Source organism: Paramacrobiotus metropolitanus, unplaced genomic scaffold (assembly GCF_019649055.1).
Source record: "Paramacrobiotus metropolitanus isolate TYO unplaced genomic scaffold, Prichtersi_v1.0 Parri_scaffold0000007, whole genome shotgun sequence".
Classification (NCBI taxonomy): Eukaryota; Metazoa; Tardigrada; class Eutardigrada; order Parachela; family Macrobiotidae; genus Paramacrobiotus; species Paramacrobiotus metropolitanus.
Window position 1 is genome coordinate 1429991 of NW_026570227.1, and position 20880 is coordinate 1450870.

The 20880-nt window shown below is 44.4% G+C and overlaps 3 protein-coding genes across 3 annotated transcripts; all 3 read left to right on the forward strand.

Moving 5' to 3' along the window:
- The first annotated feature begins 1640 nt into the window (after positions 1-1640).
- On the forward strand, positions 1641-3950 carry LOC129582429 (olfactory receptor 11A1-like). The gene is made up of 2 exons (XM_055473941.1): positions 1641-2519; positions 3777-3950. Exons 1-2 carry the CDS (start codon positions 1641-1643, stop codon positions 3948-3950), a joined length of 1053 nt encoding a protein of 350 aa, XP_055329916.1.
- A 9580-nt stretch (positions 3951-13530) lies between these two features.
- LOC129582376 (uncharacterized) lies at positions 13531-16500 on the forward strand. Its single transcript, XM_055473889.1, has 5 exons — positions 13531-13628; positions 13699-13966; positions 14280-14383; positions 14454-14705; positions 16280-16500. Exons 1-5 carry the CDS (start codon positions 13566-13568, stop codon positions 16343-16345), a joined length of 753 nt encoding a protein of 250 aa, XP_055329864.1. The 5' UTR covers positions 13531-13565; the 3' UTR covers positions 16346-16500.
- A 1950-nt stretch (positions 16501-18450) lies between these two features.
- LOC129582430 (octopamine receptor beta-2R-like) lies at positions 18451-20647 on the forward strand. The gene is made up of 2 exons (XM_055473942.1): positions 18451-19332; positions 20405-20647. The coding sequence occupies exons 1-2, from the start codon at positions 18451-18453 to the stop codon at positions 20645-20647; spliced, it is 1125 nt and encodes a 374-aa protein (XP_055329917.1).
- The last annotated feature ends 233 nt before the right edge of the window (positions 20648-20880 follow it).

Here is a 20880-nt window from a genome sequence, read left to right on the forward strand (position 1 = left end):
TATATACAGTACAGTACAGTACAGTATATCTGTATGTACTTGGTCGTTTTTCGCATTTCGGACATTTTCACAATATGGATTCGCGTAGCGGACGCAAGAGGCAAGGTATTCTCCGCGGTGTTGCACATTAGAAATCTGATAATTTTTCATTAATCTCGTGTGCAAGCTTGTATAAAAACATTAATTATCGCGTAAACAATTTTTGAACAGTTTTTGTCATGTGGAACAACATAGGGAATACCGTGTCTCTGGTGCGCGGTGCGTGGATCTATATTGTGAAAATGTCCGGAAGGCGAGAAACGTGGAAGTATTCAAGTATACGAGGATGGTCAGATTCCCTTTACAGTCGCAAAGAGACAGAATAAAAACACTTCGAATTTTATTTTCCGCATTTATTCCTCGAAAGTGCTGTGCGCCAGGAAAATTCCTGGCGCACAGTCAGTTTGCTATGTATAGCCTATAGCCTGTAGGCTATGTATGAAGCCATACCCCTTTATCCTTATTTTCTCCTCCGAAACAAAAATTAGGAAATGGACGGTATAATTTCCGGTTGGTGTACTTGCTTGAGTATACACAACAGCTAAAAATGCGCGATGTACAAAAATGCTATGGCTAAGCAATCCCGCGGGTAATCAATCAAATGCAGGTAACGGCCGGAACCTGGACGATCTCAGAAACATGCGAGATACCCGAACCAACAACCGTATGAACAATTAAAGAGGTTAATTACGATATTACTGCCAAGACCGGAAAGTAACGGGCGGACGGCAGGTGATACGCTGTATCATGATCATCCCCGCGGCCCCGCCCATATGCTGCCGGGAAGCTGCTGCTGCCACAATACACACATGAAATAATCAACCGGATTAATCAAATCAGAAATCTGATGCTCGCCCGGGATACCTGTCCCGAATAGAATTATCATTTCCTTTTCCATCCAGAATCTGCAATGTTGTCAGGCAAAGATCATAACACTGCAAATTTCTTGCATTTTCAGTTTTGCAGTGTTCGACTGTAGCAAGTGGACATATTAGGCATATAAGCACTGCACTGTGCGAACCCGATGCCGGCGAACTGCGCGCAGCTGTCTTCGTGTTTCTGTTGCACACTGTTTGTTGATTTTATTATTCTTTTTTAAACCGCGGACCGATCAGCTATTATCTTAGTTTTTAGTGCTACCTCGTAGTCTGGTTAATTTCCGATACCGGACGAAACTCTAGCCTGCCAAACAGCCAACTGATTTACAAAAAAAAGCAATAATAAGTCCCGGCGATTTTGTTCTTGTTGCAAACTGTGAATTTTATTATTCAATTTTTCAACCGCGAACCGGCTGACCGATTCCAGTTTTTTAGTTCAGCACTGTTGGATTGAAAAAGTCGATGCGTCGTTTTAACGCATACTGCGCAAACCGGCGCTTCACTGTTCGAACGCAGTGCCGGCGATTTATGCGCATTGAATGTGTTCCTGCTGCACACTGTTTGTTAACTTTATCCTTCAGTTTCTGAACCGCGAAACGGCTGACCGATTTCCAGTGTTTTACTCCCCTGTGCTGACCTTTCTGAAGGCCTTAGTAATTCCAGTTTATCGAGCCTTTCGGAAGATACTTGCGGATCCCGTTGGGTTCCTTATCAGTACAAAGAATGACCTTTAACCGCACCAATATCACCATCAGCCCGGGCATGCTGATTTTCCTCCAGTACCGCACCGAGCAGCTGATCTGGTACGGCGTAATGGCCACCAGCTGCATCGTCGGCACCACGGGCAGCATCTTCCTCACCGGCGCCATCCTCTCCACCCGCCACTCCCGCCGTGGCATCGGCATCCTCATGGTCAACCTCCTAATCATGGTGACCCTCCAGTGCGGCGTGGCCTTCCCCTTCCTCATCCAGTCCTACCCCGGTGTGCCGCTCTCCATCGCCGACGACCCCAATTTCTGCCGGCGCGCCCACTTTTTATACAACGCATTACTCCCGTCCATCGACTACGCCGACCTGATGATCGGGATCAACCGCTGCGTGGCCGTCTGCTTCCCGCACCACTACCCGGCCTGGGTGCGCCCCCGCGCCCTCTACGGAATGGTGACCTTTAGCTGGGTGACCTGGCTGTTCTTCGCCGTCGTGCCGCAGTTGCCGGGCCAGGCGGTGATGCGCAGTCTGGAGCCGTGGTACTCCTGCGGCGTGGTGTACGGGGCCGCGTGGTCGGTGACCTTTTCCACCGGAGGGATTGCGCTGCCGGTGGCGCTGCTGTTCGCGCTGTACTTGACGGTGTTCCTCGTGGTGCTGATGCGGAAGACGGTGCTGCGGCGGCGGATCGCTCCGGCGGAGGATAGCCAGCTGCAGCGGACGATGCAGCGGCGGTTCCGGAGTACGCTGGTGTTCTTCGCCGTGTTCGTCTGCTACGCATGTTGTATGACGCCGGCACCACTTGTGGCGCCACTGTTTCCCACGCTGTATTTTCGCTATCCGTTTATGCGGCAGGTGTTGCGCGGGCTGATGACGGTGGGGACGGCCAGTATTCCGGTAAGGAAATCGCTGCAATTTTAGGCGAATTATCCCAGTAATTTGTCCCGTAGCCTGTCCCGTAATTTCTAACGTAAAGGTACAGATATCACGGATTTAGCGGGAAGTTTGCGCTATGAAAGATTACCACTACGCGACGCCCACCGCAATGAAATGTCTATTCCTCTCAAAACTTAAGGTTATCATAAAGAAGAAAAGTTAACATTTTGCAATTTTAAATTTATAGTTTATTAACTAGATCGATATTTAGCAGTATCGGCCATGCCTAATGCAGGTTAAAGGAAGTGGCGCTGTACATGGCACCAGATTCGTATACATGCACGAAAACCTTCACTTTTGCGCACTCTCAAACACTTTTTTGCTCTGTTTTAATGACATTCTGTCGCCAGACGATTTGTATATACAGATGTGAAAACCGTTTGTGAGCATAACATCTGGTTCGGGAGTTACGGCAGTAAACTAACTTAATAACAGTTAATTTAACTTTTTAAATTCCAAATTTAACTTTTAAAATTTTTTTTACCAGTAATTACAGTAATTTAACTTTTTAAATTCCAAAAAGTTTAAATGCATTCAGGTGTACCAAAAGTCTCACTATCGACCGATTTCTTTTAAGTTTTGAATGCAGACGAACATATCTACAGATATGCGGATTCTTTTTACACCGAATCAGAGTTGCAATATTATTTTCAAATTTTAAAATGGATTTAAAAAATTTTAATATTCATTTTTAATTTACGGTGGATGGTGCAGCGCAATGTATACAAATCTGGCTACAGAATGTTCCCCAAAATGACAATACTTTCTGTAGAGATGCGCGAAAGTGCAGATTTTGGTGGATGTGTACAAGCCCGTCCGGGTAATGAGCACGTAAAGGTACAGCTAATGCATATTAAGCGCGATGTTAGCGCTTTGCACGATGGCCACTGCACTACGTTTGCCACAATGCGTGAATGCGCTCCGCAGTTTGATTGTCCCTTACTGCACGCACCGACCGTTTTGTGGCCACCTTCCGCCAGGCAACTACGATTATTCCCATTGAAATGCATGGCGTGCACCAGGCCACCAGCCAGCCAAACGCATGTTACGTGGTTGAACAGTGTGGCGCGGTGTTGCGCAGTATCTTGTTTGGCGTAACCCATGAATTTACATTTTTTGCTGTTCTCTATCGTGCTCATCATCCGGACGGGCTTGTACATACGAATTAACACTGAGTCTACTCAAAAGTACGTTGTTTAAATGTCCGCACTTCGGCAGGTGTTGTACATGATGCTGAATACACAATACCGTCGCCAGCTGTTGTGCTGCTGGAAGTGCCGGGAAAAGTCCAGCCCACCGGAAGTGATGTCGACCGTTGGACGCAGCCGCGGATCACGCGGGCGCACCACGTCCAATGCCGGCGTCATCGGCCAACGGAACGTGTCCGGTTAAGCCAAGCGGAAGTGTCATGGTAAACCGCACATGCTCTGTCAGACACCGGCAACAGTTAGCTGAATGCTCCTCTAATCTGGCTAAAATATTCTGATCTTCACCAATCAAGTACGGAATGCAAAAATTATATTCTACAGGATCAAGAAAGCACGTGCGTATGCAGGCACAGTGTGAAGAAGATCGGTTCATACTGAGACTTTTGGTACACCTGAATGCATTTAGACTTTTTGGATTTGTGATTTACCCATAACTTTCCATCCGGATGTTCTGCGCGATGTAAATGGAATTCACGCCTTGGAATGCAAATCCACTGGCTACAATATATTAAAAACCAATTCACAAAATTGTTTGGGAGTGCGCGGCAGCGAAAATTCCCGTGGATATACATGCATTTTATCCTATGTACCGGGCCAAATCCTTTAAGAAGACACAGATATTTCTTCACAGAACCACAACCAAAAAATTCGGTGCCATTACTTTTTCCACCACCAGTTATTTTATCAAACAAAGCCTTCAGCCCCATCGCTAGGGTAGTCTTTTTAATGCGTGACATTGATTTGTAGGACAAAAAAAATACGCTCAAAATTCCACATAATCCGATCTGCACAAATGAAAAAACATTCGACGAGTACAATTAATTTTATATTTATTTATACATAATATGTGCCGGTCGTGCCGATAACAGCAGGATGATCTCGTTGAAAAGCTAAAAAAATTCTTTTGGAATTCGTTGCTGGGTATTAATTATAATATGCCTGCAGCTGTACCTTAACGCCACAGCAAACCATCTTTTGACCATATTTCTCGTAACAGTGTTTACATTCTTACAATTCATCAAAAACACGATGAGCACATCTGATATACTGGGACGTTACGGCAAGGATCTGTATCATCCTCTGAGTAAATTAAATACAACACCGGCTAATTTGCCAGGCTGTTCGAGCGTCTTTAATTTGTTTCACCGGTGAAATTATTAAGCAAAATGTCTGCCCGCAAAAATTATTATGCCGTGGAGAAAATCAGCATGTGCAATTTTTAAAATTCCGCGAACAGCGCAGGTATGCGGCCCGTGTGTAACCCTTCTCTGCGCCAGACACGACCAATTTATTGACTTTAGTATGTACGGAAGTACGTGGCGCTTTTAACTGTCCGGATGCATTATTACGACACATTATTACGAAACATCTGATTAGGCGATCCTCCTTTTTGGCATATCCAGCCTTGTTAGTAACCACATCGTCGGCGCTGCAGCTGCCCGAGGCGATTCCCTTGGCGCCGGTTACGGTAATTATTCGCCGACAAAAAACACCGGCTGTCCGACATGCGCTACCTGTGCGCCGCCCTGTGCGGCCACCACACCGACACCGGCCACGCCCACCTGCAGCGACAATCCTGCTACTTTCCCTCACTGCCCTGTGCCTGCTCCCCTAGCAGTGCGCCGATTTTATTAGCAAATCCGGCGGTAAGTGGTGTCCCGGTGTCCACTACAACCGCCTAAGGCGGCGGCCGGATACTGAAATGCCCCCGTTCATGGTTTTTGCGCTGGAATATTGGTGTTTCTGATCTTCATTAATCCAGTTTTATATATTTTCTTCCATTTATCCCTTTTTATGAATAAGTGCTATTATTTAGGGACTCCACATGTTTCCCGTATTTGCAGATTTATAGGTACAGGTAGCACTACCTATGCCATCTGCAACGTAGCCAGCTGGCTCATTTATAGCACAACGGGGCTTTTATCCCTAGTTTAATTTTGAAGCAGTAGTGTCTGGTTAATGCCATGTTATGTACGAATTGAAATAAAAAGAGTCTATAATTTCTCTTACTAATACAACGCACTGTGCAAAAAGTCCAAAAACATATCTGAAATACGAATTTTCTCGTGCCTGCTAATTTATATTAACGAACTTTTGAACTGGCGTCAGAAAACGGCAAGGCGCAGATCGTCAACCTGCCGGCGGAGCTGTGCGTGACCACCTGCCAGCTGGAGACGTGGAGTGCCGAGGGTGGCTTCCTGCTGTATCGCTTCGGTGTAAGCCCACACCGGTTCATATAGGTTTCTGATTCTGGTGCAAGCCTGTTATCATTCGGTAGCCACTAATGACGTTGTTTGTGCAGGCCTGCGCGCGCTACAACGACCAGGCAGTTCAGATCCGCGACACGATCGGCGCCGGTGTGGAGGACGACGCCGTCTACCCGACGTTGACCTGCGGGAACGACCCCTGCTTCGTGGCCTATGTCGACAACATCCTGTATACAGGTACAGTTATTGGCCAGCAGATTGAGTACACCCAGGACACCGTGCTGCAGTGCACGCTGACCCTCAAGAACAAACAACGCAACGATGAGCTGCTGGCCACAACGCAGTTTCGGGTAAGTGACCGCGACATCGGCCGTCCCAAATGTCCGCTACAAGTTCCCGGAACCGCCGAAACATCCGCCTTAATTTTTGCTCACCCAGTTTTCTTGGCGTTTCGGAACAATCATCAAAGACATTAGTGAAAAAATAGTAATCCTGGGCCTTATGGCCTGAGCATGTAAATAATTTAAATTCATATCGGACGTTTAGAAACTATTGTAATTTACCACCTATGCCAACACGTCCGGAAAGGTTTTTCCGCTCTGGCTGTTTCTGTTCGCATAGGTACTGAGTGAGCAAAATTCACGGCGTCGCTTTGCCTGCGCTTATAGTGTACAGAACTGTATAGTGTTGGCTAAGCCGGTATGCATTCGCCATGCATGTAACGGTCCGCGGAACTGTTTATCGGCTATTGTTATTTAGGTGAAAATCACGTACGTAGATCCTGCTGAATGTGGCTATATCGAAGAGGTTGGAAATACAACCGCATGAAACTAACAATCCGAAGATTTTCATCAACATTATCAACATGCAGCGCTGAGTCTAATAATGCCTGCAATTCTGAGCCGTGCTGTATCTTGATTATGCCTTCTGTAGCGGAGTTTGATAATGAGTGTGTGTTGTGTTCCGGTGGGATGAAATTCCCATGCTATATATGTGCAACACAGCAGGTTTATGGGTTACCTGCTACCTTCAGTAATGTGATGAAAACTCTCAAACCATGTTCGTGGACGCGTAGGTACGTGCATTTGTATATACCTAAGTTCCACCAACTCCGTTATAATGTTGCTGGTGTAAATCCGAAAGAGTTTCGAGTTGTTTTGTATTATTCTCGAATATTCTCGTTTCCTCACAGTAAAGAACTACTTATTGTCCACTAGAAGGCAGGTGAACATAAAACACCACAATTCAATACACCCACTCCCTTACAAACATATTTGTTGGCCAGATCTCAGGTTCCAGATTATTTTTCCGATTTCTTCCCTGACAGTGCAAACCACACCAGCGATAGGCTTCGTTACAGAAAACAGGTGGAAACTACCCCGAAACGCAACGCCGGCTGGCTGGCTTAAGCACGAAACTGCACGGGCATTAGGGGTGACCTTTGAACAATACCTGTCTAATATGGACGCTTTTTCGTGTTACACAAGTTATGCTGATTATATAATAAAACAAGAGTCATCTTCGGCTTCGCCTCAGATGCTCTTGTGGTCTATAATCAATTCCTTGAAAAATAATTCTTGTTCATTTATTTTTGAAGCCTGGTTTGTGTGTATGTTTTTACATTTTATGATTAGGCGCTGTTCGTTGCTTCAGTTAGCTTGATCTAATCAGGAAACATCATTATATAGCTGATCGGTTCATTTTATGTGAAGCAAAATAGTTAGTAGCACGACTAATAATCGGAGAGCGGTCAGCGGTGCTAAGTTTCTAATAATTCTGCTTCACTACTTCTTAATAACTGGTATGTGGAAACATCGAGGACAATAATATCCTTTGTTCAGTAATCAGATTATCAGCAGGCTTGATCGGTAGATACAGTAGTGTGAATTTTTGGATAATTCGATTCATTCAGTCAGCAGCAGGAGTGTGCAGTGATAACGAGCAACAGAGATCACGTTGTCCTAATCACCGAACATTAATAACAGCAATGGCGGGTCCTGTAATTTCCGTTTACGCAGCAGCCCTGATTAGTGTTCCCTAAACACTGGTATGACCTGTGGGTTAGCTCTTTCTGAATTTGATTGTTTCCGGATAACTGTTTTCAAAAAAGGTTTTGACAGAGATTTTAAGCATCTAATGCCGTTTGCATTTACACGGGATGTCGTTCTACCCGGTACTAGGTAGTTAAAATTTCTTGTTTATTGGCAATAGTCACCAACAAAACAAAAACTAGCCCTCGCGGTCACTCTGTTTGTGGTAAGGGGTGGTACGGCCGGTGGTAAATTGAGGATATCGGACCATGGCGACCGTTCCTTTTATTTAGTAGGATTGGTCGGTGGATAGACATGCCAGCTTTTGGACAGTTCTGTTCGTTTGACAGCTGGAGCATTAGCGTTCTGCTGGACAATGATAACGGTTCTGCTCTTATCTGGTCTAAGCCAGTAACGCTAAGATGAATTCATAATTCATTTCGTTTAAGTACAAACTAAGTACCAGAAAACATAAGTTTGATGATGCATACGAGACAGCGGCAACTACTGCTCCTTAGGGGTGAACTGCCATTCACGCACCCCAATGTTAGGGGCCAGTTGTCTGCCGTGAACATTTTTTCAGACTCACTGGCGTAAGAACCAACACGTGCGAACAAACTATTCTTACGACCCTTTTTAGCAGAATAAATGGAGACAAATCTAACAGAGATCCCAATGGATTCGATTGTTGCCTTCAGATCCTTGCTGTAGTCATCAGGGGTCTGGTGCTCTGTCTGCTCCAGCGGGGGGATGCCGTGTAGACAGAAGTCCCTTTTCTCTCTTTCCTTGTAACGCTAAGATAATATCCCTTCCCTGAAACTTGAGCTTCCGTTCACTCTACAGGCCTGATCGACGGTCAGTATGTTTCCTGTAACTCAGTAGGTCTGGTTAGTGGATAGTGTAACCTTTGTGCGGTTCTGTTCATTCGACAGCTCAAGAACTTTATTAACATCGAACAGTGGGTACTGGGCAAGGGTTCCGTTGGGTTCCGTTCTCATATGCCGGTCTGGTCCGTGAGTTTTTCATTGTATATGAAAACTCACGGTCAGTAAACTTTCGCTTGCAAACTATGGTTAGGTAAATAGGAATAATCCCCAATATCCTAAATTTGCATGTACACGCGTGAGTATATATAGTATGAGTACTAAGATCGTTTTACACCGAACCAAACAACTTTTTTGGTACTAAAGTTAATTTTAAATTTTATGGTTATTGGTTTGTAGATCTAAGTGTTTTGTAATGCACAGAGAACAATGTATGCGTATGCGGAAAAGCTAAAAAGATCCAGTGCAAAAGCGTTTTCCGGTTCCGAAAACCAAAAGAAAATTTCTTCGCTTTAGAGCATTTTGTTGAAAAGTGACAAAGTTGAAACATTTTTCGAAGTTTAATTGAAAGTACGGTTACACAAAGTACAGTTTCGAAGTTTATTACACTAAATATTCTGCATTCGAATATTAGCTGCTCCACGCAACAGTGTTTTTTTTTATGTAAAAGGTCTTTCAAGGTCACCTGAACTGATGCCTGTACCGGTACCGGCATCCGAGCGATGGTCCATGGCAGATATTTTTGAAAACAAAATGCATGTGGGGCCCTTTTGGGACATGCTGAGTTTAATGGTGAAATCGGTTTTTTAATTTGCTTAGCGGTTTTTTCAAGCCAAGTTCCACGGGGCGGCCGATCATAATAGAGATCTATTTCCTTGATAATCACAGCTGAATTCTCAGCGAATTGTTTAGCGTCAGTTCCAGTAAGAAACGGTATCTTGTTAAGGAAAATGACCCGGTACATGGTGTCCAAATGGGATACATACATTAAAACTTTCACTTTGGCGCACTCCGAATCAATTTTTTTGTAATTCATTATTCATTCTAGAGCTAAATGATTTGTACACATTGTTCCGTCTGAAAACCGTTTGCGCGCCCAACATCCGGTTGCCGAACTAATGCGTACTAAAATGAGGGAAAAGCTTGAATGCATTGTTGTGTACCAAAAGTCCTCGCGCATCCGCGCTCGGCACTTAAATACTGGAAATTATGAATATTTTTAAAGGATACATAAGCATGCGGGAAATGATAAAACTTATTGAAAATTAGGAAAGTATGGAAAATGTGATTTGTTTTAGATTAAGACTGAAATCGCATCTACGCTTTCGCAGTCGGGTTCTATAAGGAGTATTACCGTTCCAAGGTTTTAATTTTTTACATTCTGACGTTCTGATGTTACACGTTTTGATTTTCTGATGTTCTGATCTTCAGGCGGTTTTAACTTCTGACGTTCTTACGTTCTGATGTTTTCTTATTTTTCACATTCCGACATCCTGATGTTCTGACGTTCTAACTTTCTGATATTCTGACATTCTGACGTTTTGATGTTTTTAATTTTTCACGTTCTGACGTTCTGATCTTTTGACGTTCTAACGTTCTGATATTCTGGCGTTCTAATGTTCGGACTTTTTCTTATTTTTTACATTCTGACATTCTGATGTTCTGACGTTCTAACGTTCTAACGTACGTTCTGATATACGTTTTTAATTCACCTTCTGACATTCTGATGTTCTAACATTCTTACGTTCTGATATTCAGACGTTCTGAATTTCTGACGTTTTTGATTTTTCACGTTCGGATTACCTGACGTTCTGCCTTTTGACGTCCTAACTTCTGATGTTTTTACGTTCCGACGTATAGATACTGTACAGGCGACATACTGGGCGATGTACTTTACCTTTTATGGACGTTTACGTAATTTGCTGCTCACATAATAATTTTTCATCTACAGTGCATTAAAAAAGAAGTATTTATGTATCCGCTATAGTCTCCGTGGTTACAGTCATTGTGTTAAGGACTTTTTATAACTGTGCTGTGAATACAGTACTTACTTCTTCGAGTGCTCTTTACGTTTCCTATACTTAAGACCTGGTGAAACCATCTTCTGACCACTGGTTAATAAAAACAAACAAAAATCTGTTGGCACACCTATGGAAAATATGGAATTTTTTAACCTCAAGCTGGACTTAAACTGACCACGCGTTGACGAGCTTATTGAAACGGCGCAAAAATACGCTTTGGTCGGTAAGCTTGTATGAATACAAGGTAGCCTCGCGCATCCGCGCTCGGCACTTAAGTACTGGACAGTATTGGCATTGTTTTGGAAAGGTCATTAAAAATATATGAAGGCTGACGTTCGGAATTTCTGACGTTCTGACAATTTTAATTTTTCACGTTCTGAAGTTCTGATGCTCTGACGTTCTAACGTTTGACGGTCTTACGTTCTAACGTTCTTACTTTATGACGTTTTGCCCTTCTGACGTTATGACGTTCTGACGTTCTGACGTTCTAACGTTCTAACGTTCTGACGTTCTAACGTTCTGACGTTCTAACGTTATAACGTTCTGATTTTATGACGTTCGGACGTTCTAACGTCTAACGTTCTCATGTTGTTACTTTATGACGTTCTGACGTTCTGGCTTTCTGACGTTCTAACGTTCTGACGTTCTAACGTTATAACGTTCTGATTTTATGACGTTCTGACGTTCTAACGTTCTGACGTTCTGGCGTTCTGACGTTCTGGCTTTCTGACGTTCTAACGTTCTAACGTTATAACGTTCTGATTTTATGACGTTCTAACGTTCTGACGTTCTAACGTTATGACGTTCTGACGTTCTGGCGTTCTAACTTTCTGACGTTCTAACGTCATAACGTTCTGATTTTATGACGTTCTAACGTTCTGACGTTCTAACGTTATAACGTTCTGATTTTATGACGTTCTGACGTTCTGGCTTTCCGACGTTCTAACGTTCTGACGTTCTAATATTATAACGTTCTGATTTTATGACGTTCTGACGTTTTAACGTTATAACGTTCTGATTTTATGACGTTCTAACGTTCTGACGTTCTAACGTTATGACGTTCTGGCTTTCTGACGTTCTAACGTTCTGACGTTCTAACGTTATAACGTTAGAACGTCTAACGTTCCGATGTTTTTACTGTATGACGTTCTGACGGTGTTACATTCTGACGTTCATACGTATTGAATTTCTGACGTTTTGACGCTCTGAAATACGTATGGACTTTGCATGACGTAATAATATATAATTCTACCTAAAGAGCAAGTATTTATGCATCCGCTATAGTCTCCGTGGTTACAGTACATTATTGTGTTATTGGCTTTTCATAACTGTGCAGTGAATACAGTACTTACTTCTTCGAGTGCTCTTTACGTTTCCTATACTTAAGACCTGGTGAAACCATCTTCTGACCACTGGTTAATAAAAACAAACAAAAATCTGTTGGCACACCTATGGAAAATATGGAATTTTTTAAGACCAAGCTGGACTTAAACTGACCACGCGTTGACGAGCCTATTAAAACGGCGCATAAATACGATTTGGTCGGTAAGCTTGTATGAATATAAAGAAAAGATATAAAGATAAAGACCTGATCTTCTTCCTTTGCTATAAAAGGCACATAGCCACTGCACAACGGTGCAAAGTGTTGACTATCTTTGAGTGACTTGTCGCTGTACGTGAGCTCCGCATCAGGTCTTACAGTAGTAATGCGGACGAAGCCGCTGTTTAATCTGCTGTAATCCCTGGTGGTGAAAAAAACCATGGCACTGAAATTATGGGTTACTAACGTGACGTTTCGATGGAAGTCAGCCATCATATCTGTGTTGGTTTCTCAGAGATCCCTAAACTCGAGTTCTTTATCTGAGGGTGTTCTGACTTTCGAAGAAAATAGCTGAATTTCTAAGGATTCCAGTGTTACCAAGTGTATGCTGATCCGAAGCGGACGTGTTCGGGTATCTCCCTCGTAAATAAATCCGATCAGTTACTGGCTAATTAAGGAACATCTGTTTTAATTTTAACCCACCAATCTCTTGTAATGTTCTTTGTTCTTGACACTTGCACGTTATACCGACCAGACGTGTAAGGTTTGTCTACTCAAATGAACAACCTAAAATAAACACGTGCTCTGCGAAATGATCGGGGAAAAACGCAAAGATGTTCTGTATTACAGCCTTTTAATATTACACAAATCTGTCTAATTATGCCGGTCAAATGTTAAAAAAAGAGTTATGAATAAATCAAATCACTACTGTCGTCGTTATAAATTCGCAACCCTGCTACCTCAAATCTTTATCATCTTTTTCATTAAAATAATATCCACACCACAACGTGCCCGCAAGAAGGGCTGATTGTCGACAAAATGGGGTTGATATGGAAATCAATATAACTTACAAAGCGTATACTGCAGGATTACTCAACCGCGATGGGTGATAAGGGACTGGGTGGGCAGCTGCTGCAAATATTGGTTGTTCTATCCTGTACATTAGTGTTACCATAATTCATCGGCTTTTTCGTGTTTCGTAACAGTAGTGTTGAATGCCGAAATATCAGCTAGAAAAAACGATGCGCGCGCATCTGATACTAGGTTAGTGTACTCTGTAATAGTGTTACAGACTTACAGCGTTACATGATGAATGATTTCATCATTTCTGAGCTTAATCCAGTACATGCTAATTGTCCAGCAGGCGGCAGCTAATGTTTGTTATCTACCGCTTAAAATGTTTTCCTTGTCTGCGAGCAAAATGTTTACCCGCGAGAAAAGAATTCTGCAGAACATAAAGGTACACGTTTAGTTCTTTTTCTGACTGTGCTGCTTTAGTTGTCGAGAACTGTAATATCAATTTTGATTAGGTGGTCCATTTGATATGTCTGTTCAGCCTGGTTACCCACACTTGCCACTCCTCGGCCGCGTCAAGCAGTTCCCTGTACGGCTACGGTAACTACACACAGGCACGCGCTGGAGGAAACTGTCTGGCATGCGCCACCTGTGCGCCGCCCTGTGCGGCTGCCACACCAGCGGCGGCCACGCCCACCTGCAGCAACAATCCCTGTTACTTCCGCTCCCTGCCCTTTGCCTGCTCCGCGGAGCAGTGCGCCGATTATGTCAGCCAATCGGGCGGTGAGTGGCAACGAGGTTTAAAGGTTTGTAGGTGTACCTCAACTTCCCCATGGGAATTTTCCATAGGGAATTTTTTCTCTTATCAAATTACGCCTTGTCTCCGTAATTAAGTCCCCCATAATACAACCATCTTTACACGGATTCCCCCCTTTTCATATAAATTCCCTTCCTGATGGTCTTGTGAACGTGGCAACCTGGTTATACGCTAATGGGTAAAAGCAGGTTCTCCGAAAAACAGAGGCTGGCAATCTTTACGAAACATGACTAAACCAGATGGGATGAAAATTCATACGGCATTTCCCTGTTTTGTCAGAGAACGGGAAGGCGCTGATTGTCAACCTGCCTGCGGAGTTGTGCGTGACCACGTGCCAGTTGGAGGCGTGGAGTAGCGAGGGGACACCGTTGTACCGTTTCGGTGTAAGGCGTTTGCGTCTTGTGTAATAACAAAATATTTCCCTGACAGTTTTCGCAAGAATATTCTGTATAGGCCTGCTCGCGCTACGACGATCTGGCGGTGCAGATCCGCGACTCGATCAGCGCCGGTGTGGAGGACGCCGTCTACCCGACGCTAACCTGCGCGAACGACCCGTGTTTCGTGGCCTACGTCGACACCATCCTGTATACCGCTGCAGCTATGGTCCCGCCGATTGAGTACAACCAGGACACCGTGCTGCAGTGTACGTTGACCCTCAAGGACAAACAGCGCAACGACGTGCTGCTGGCCACGACGCAGTTTCGGGTGAGTGACCTTCATCGGCTGGTGCTTAAGGGAAGTGGGCCGGTACGTGGTACCAAATTCGTGTACATGCACGAAAACGTTAACTTTTGCGCACTCCCAAATACATTTTTGTTTCGGTTTATGACATTCTGCAGCCAGAAGGTTTGTATACACTAGCGGGAAAACCGTTTGTGCGCGCAACATCCGGTTCGGAAATTATGGCAGTTAGAAAATTCCAAAAAGTTTAAATGCATTCAGGTGTACCAAAAGTCTCATTATGGACCGATCTCTCTCAAATTTTGCATGGAAATGCACATAGCCACGAAGAACGTTTTACACCGATTTAATGTTCTAGCATGTTTTCCAAGTTTTAAAATGAATTTCAAAACTTAAAAAATTATTTTTTAAATTTGAAAAAAATCGTGGATGTCTGGATCGGTGTAAAAACGATCTTCATGGCCATCTGCATTTACGTGCAAAATTTGAGGGAGATCGGTCCATCAGGCTTTTGGTATACTTGAATGCGTTTAAATTTTTGGAATTTTCTGACAGCCATAACTCTCGAAATGGATGTTGCGCGCACAAACGGTTTTCAGACCAGTGTGTACAAGTCGTCTGGCTACAGAATGTCATAAACCGAAACAAAAATGTATTTAGAAGTGCGCAAAAGGTAAAGTTTTCGTGCATGTACACGAATTTGGTACCATGCGCCGGCCCACTTCTCTTAAAGCGAAGTGGCCCGGTGCATGCCCACTATCCCCATCATGTACAAGCACGGAAGCTTTCGCTTCCGTGCCTTCTTTAACAACCTTCTGTAGCTAAATAATTTGGATACCTAAAGAAAAATATATCTGAGAACATTTTTTGTACTTTTGCCATCTCGCTTTGGGGATGTGCCAAGATGTGCCAGTATGTTACTATGTAAGCCTTCTCTAAAGTTTGCACGAAAACACATATACGTACCTGAGTATGAAGATCGTTCTTCCAGTGAACCATGGAGTTAGAAGTTCTTCAAATTCTAAAATAAATTTCGAAAAGTTTACGTTTATATTCTTTACAAAATGAAAAAAGTTGGGTCCCTGCTCCAGAACTGTATGCGGTTTTTGAAGACAGCTGGTTTAAATTGAAATTCTTTGGCCCAGCGGACTGCGTTTAAGCTTTTCGGAATCTTTTTTGTCGATATAACTCTTCAACAGAATGTTGCGCGCACAGATTAACGCCAATGGACACTAATCATTGATTCATTGGTTGCAGAAAGGCATAAGACAATACAGAATAAGTGTTTGGGAGTGCTCAAAAGAGAGATCTCGCATGTACACGAATTTACAATTACAGTAACAAAGTGACGTACCGGATAACTTCCCTTACGCTTGTTGCTAGTCCTGTCTCCCGAAATAACGAAGAACCATTGTGGCGTGCTGCCGTAGATTCTTGTTCGGGACGATATTGGGAATGCTGTTAGTTCCTTTATAGACGATACTGCGGTTCTGTGGTGCCTCACTGTCGTGCAGCACCCGGCTGCTGATTTGGTGCCACTGCCGTCACGCTTCTTGCGGTCATCAATAATCCAGTACAAACCGTTGTCGTTGTTGCAGATGAACATCCAGTATGTTGATCCTGCCGATTGTGGTTATTACGAAGAAGAAGGCACATGGAAGTAATCCGGAGAAAACGGCGGGATGTTCTCTAGTGACCGTATAATTTTTCTAGTTTATTTATCTGACGTAGAAGTTGATCAAGGCATTGGGTTTGTCTGCGACATGGCATGAACGATGCCCGTTCTGTACCGGCTACTCAAGTTAACTCAACTATGCTGCTCTGTCTGACGTCTCCGGTCATTAATTATACCGGTAATCAACATTGAACGGCTATAATGGTCTTAATAGTTATAATGCACAACGAGGCCTTATGGTGCATAATCTTCAGATCTTTTTGTATTGCGCCTGTAATTAATGTTAGTACTTGCATATGATTGGTATGCTCAATGGATAAACTGAACCCGAACATATGTTCAGCCAAATCAGGAAAAACGCAAAGATGTCCTGCACTGCTATCGCACAACGAAATCCTTTAAGTCCAATTAAATATCGTATTAAAGGGTTATGAGAAAAGGCAGTGCCGAATATGTAGGTAGGTAAAAACGAGAAATAGCGTCTGATACAGCGTCTGTTCCTGTATGAACCGTTATCCCGGTTTGGCTGTCCTAACCTGTGTCACTGTATTTGCTTAATTAACCTTACCGTCTGACTTTTTCCAGTCTGGATACGGTATAAAGATACTGAGTGAGTTCTTGCCGTTTCACTGAACGAATATATATATATATATATATATATATATATATATATATATATATATATATATATATATATATATATATATATATTCTTGTCGTTTCTGCTCCTTGCATTCTTGCTTGCAGTGTATAATGAAAATAAAATACCGTTAGTACACATCCTACTGAGTATATTAGGACAAATGTTGTCTGCACCGTTGTCTGCATGTTGTCTGCATGTTGTTGGACAAATGTTATATTAGGACAAATGTTGTCTGCATGTTGTCTGCACCGGGTCGTTATCAGTTGGCCTTTCCCTTTTCCCAAGCACTCCGCCGACATCAATCCGCCATTCGTGAAATTGCACGTGTGCCAACTGGATTCCGCTTGTAACGCTTTTAGCACTTTCATTATATATATTTACATTACCCAGTAATTTATTGTCTGCTGCCAGCAAACTACCCAGCAGACAAAGAATCTCGCGTTTCATTCGGCGTCTGCGTACGGCAGACGCACAGAGAAACAGCCATTCTCTGTTGCCCCTTGCCCGTAAGACGCAGCACAAGAACGTTCAAGTCATCTTGTGCGTTGTATCATTCCCAAATTCGCCGGCGGTTTATTCCGTGCAAACGCCACCCACACCGGCCAAAGGCTTCCTTACAGAAAACAGACGGAAACTTCACGGAAACGACGGCTGGCTCGCCTATCCACAAAACTACAAGGATATCAGCGGTGACCTTTGGACAATACCTGCTTAAGATAGGCGCTTTTTCGTGTAACACATATTATGATTATTATATAATAAAATAAGCATTGTCAGCGATTGCTGTAGCGTCTGTTCCTGTAAGAAACGTTATCCGGATGGCAAGAAGAATAAGAGCAGTATCAAAGGGATTTGGTAATGCAAGCAGCGAGCACGCGGGCTGCTTCCCCAGGCGTGAAGCGTCGCATCCAAGGCTCCGATTTGCCGGCACACCAATGTACGCAGCCATCACGCTACGGCCGCCCACGCCGTGCCGGTAATAACAGGCGGAAACAGGAGCATAAGGTACATCTGTGTATTGTCTAGGGAGGAATTATCCGCCGCCAGGCGATTATAATGACATTCCTTATAAAGATCGCAAATGTCATACGATCGTAGCACAACCGGCAGTTGCATTTTCTTAAAGATGCACTGCCGTTTCCAGCAAACAAAGAGACCTTCGTTTTACCATATACTGTGCGTAACAAACATTTCCCTCTTCGAACCCAGTGCCGGTGATTTATGCTAATTGGATGAGCCCATGTTGCACGCGGTTTGTTGATTTTATTATTCAATTTTCGAACCGCGGACCGACTGGCCGATTTCCGCTTTTTTTATTCCGAAATTGTAGTCTGGTTAATTCCGATAACGGACAAAACTCTAGCCTGCTAAACAGCCAGCTGATTTACAGCGTAAAAAAGTGCCGGCAATTTCCGTTTTGTTAATTATATAGACAGTGTAATTGTCAAGCGATGGACAACAGTAGTATAAATCGCACTGCACCTGTGCCGGTGTGGATTACCTACGAGAAGACGATGCTAGCATGGACGGTGGTGATGGTAATGTTGGGCATCGTCAGCGCCCTGTTAAGCATCTCCCTAATCCTCTCCATCCTCCTGCGCCGCCACGTCCTGGCCGGCTCCCAGTGCCTCGTGGTCCACCTCCTCTTCATCGAGCTCCTAGTCGGCGGGGGCGTGGTCCCGGCCCTGGCCCTCTCCACCGCCGTCCCCAGCCTCCGTCCCTCCTCCGCCTCCTGCGCGCTCTTCTACCTGGCCGTCTCCTGGATCGTCCAGGCCGAGCACTGGTCGGCGCTCTGCCTCTCCATCAACCGCCTGACCGCCATTCTCCTCCCGCACCACTACCCGGCCTGGACCTCCCGCCCGGCCATCTTCATCATGACCACCTTGAGCTGGCTGATCCCCCTGACCACCACCCTCCCGCAGATGCTGGGCGTGGTCGGCCGCTTCGACGCCCTGCCGCCCTGGCAGTCGTGCGGGGTGGTGATGGCCGTGGGGCCGCAGCGACCCACGCAGGTGTTCCTGTTGGCGCTGGGGTCGTACTTCCCGATGGCTGGGACTTTCGCCAACTACCTGGTCATCTTTCTCACCCTGCAGATGTGGCGGGTGCGCCGTCAGACCGATGGAAAGGAGGGAGGGAGAAGCGCACGGGTGCTGGAGAAGAGCCGGAAGCGGCTAAGGATGGCCAAGATGCTCTTCGCCTCGTCGCTGTGGTTCATGATCTGCTATTTGCCGTTTACCATTACGCTGGTGTACTTCAGCCGGCTGTACGTGGCTATGCCGGCCATGCATCTGTGGATGCGGATGCTCTACTACGCCGGATTAACCGGCAGTCCGGTAAGACTTATTATAAAGGTCACCACGTCCCTGATAGCGCGCGTATAGGGTTCCTTCAAGGAATATAGCGCCTAAGGCATATAAGTAATTTCCTTCAGGTAACTTATTTTCCTGTGAAAATCACTTTCCTAAAGACACCCTCAGCGACCATGTGCTGGTTCTTTTAAAGCCAAGTCTGACCACGTATTAATAATCAGCGAATTTTTCTGATCTAGAAACCATTTTTTACAGATTTTGTATGTTCCCGTTTGGCATAATTTATGTTTCGCGAAAACCTTGTAAGCTGCAAATTTCCAATATTTTTAATGAAGGAAATTTTGCAGCTTTCGGCGCTCGAATCAGCTGCAACCGCTCGGTGTGGCAGCATAATGCGAATTTTATTTTCGGAATTCCCGTCTTTTTTCCCTTTGATTTGAGACGCAAATTATTTTGTCGCACATTCCGTAAAACCAAAGAATAAAATTAACCACAAGAAAGCATTAAGTTGTAAATGCGTCGTTTGCAACCATTATCAATGCAAAACCTGCGGTATTAAATGGCAGCGAATTAACCGACGACACGGCTCAGCCGCGGCTTCTTCTAAAGGTCACTAGTCATTAGCGTATCTTTAAGTACGGTATTTTCGTGGAGATGATTGGTCACGCGCCAGTGTGATTACCGATCAGGCAGCACAACAAGGAACGGGCTTAGGCATTCGCGTGTGTAGCGTACCAGATGATACGTTAAGTCGACGCATATACGCATCGCTACACCTCATTTTGTTTAAGCACCCATTATTGAGGAATGTTATACAGTCTGCGCAGTGATGCGACAGAATTTACTGTTCAATTAATCATTCAGTGCTAAAACGAGCGCTTCTTTGTAAAGGTAATTCGGTTCCGGGAAATTTCAGTATGCCCTTGTATTTCGATCATGTGTTCGCATTGAAAACGCTTCCGCTCTAGGATTCTGCTTAAGAAACATCTAACAGATGTCGGCGCTTTTTCCGTATTCTAAATTTAATTTCTTTTTATTTTATGCTAACTCAGTAATACTTTCCAGTGTTATGTTAACGCTCGTGTGGTGTTGACAGGTGATTTTTCTGCTACTGTCGCGCGACTACCGCCTGCGGGTGCGGCTCCTCATGGTGCAGCTGCTGCGGATGTGGCAGCTGAAGCGGCTCTTCAAATCGGACATTGTCCCGCTGAGCAATCTCAGCAGCGGCAACGGCACGACGCGGCCGGCGCCCGGGGGCGGCAGTCTGCGCCCGGCTGAGGACGCCTCCTCCCATCCGTATCCCGTGCCGCGCATCTGTATTTCTCATCCAGTAATCTAGATTATACGCTTTTTGTAATCACGCTACTGTGTAATATTCACAACAGTGCCGGTGCTAGAATGTTGTTGTACATGATAATTAACGGAATTTCGTTAAGGCTTACGCGATTATTATACAGTAGCAATTGTACATAATTGTACATACGGCAAAAGGTAATTATAAAAACCGGGATTGGCTGATTTTGTTAATAAGCTGTGGAAGTGATTTGCGCGCTTTTTCTTCGTCCTACATTG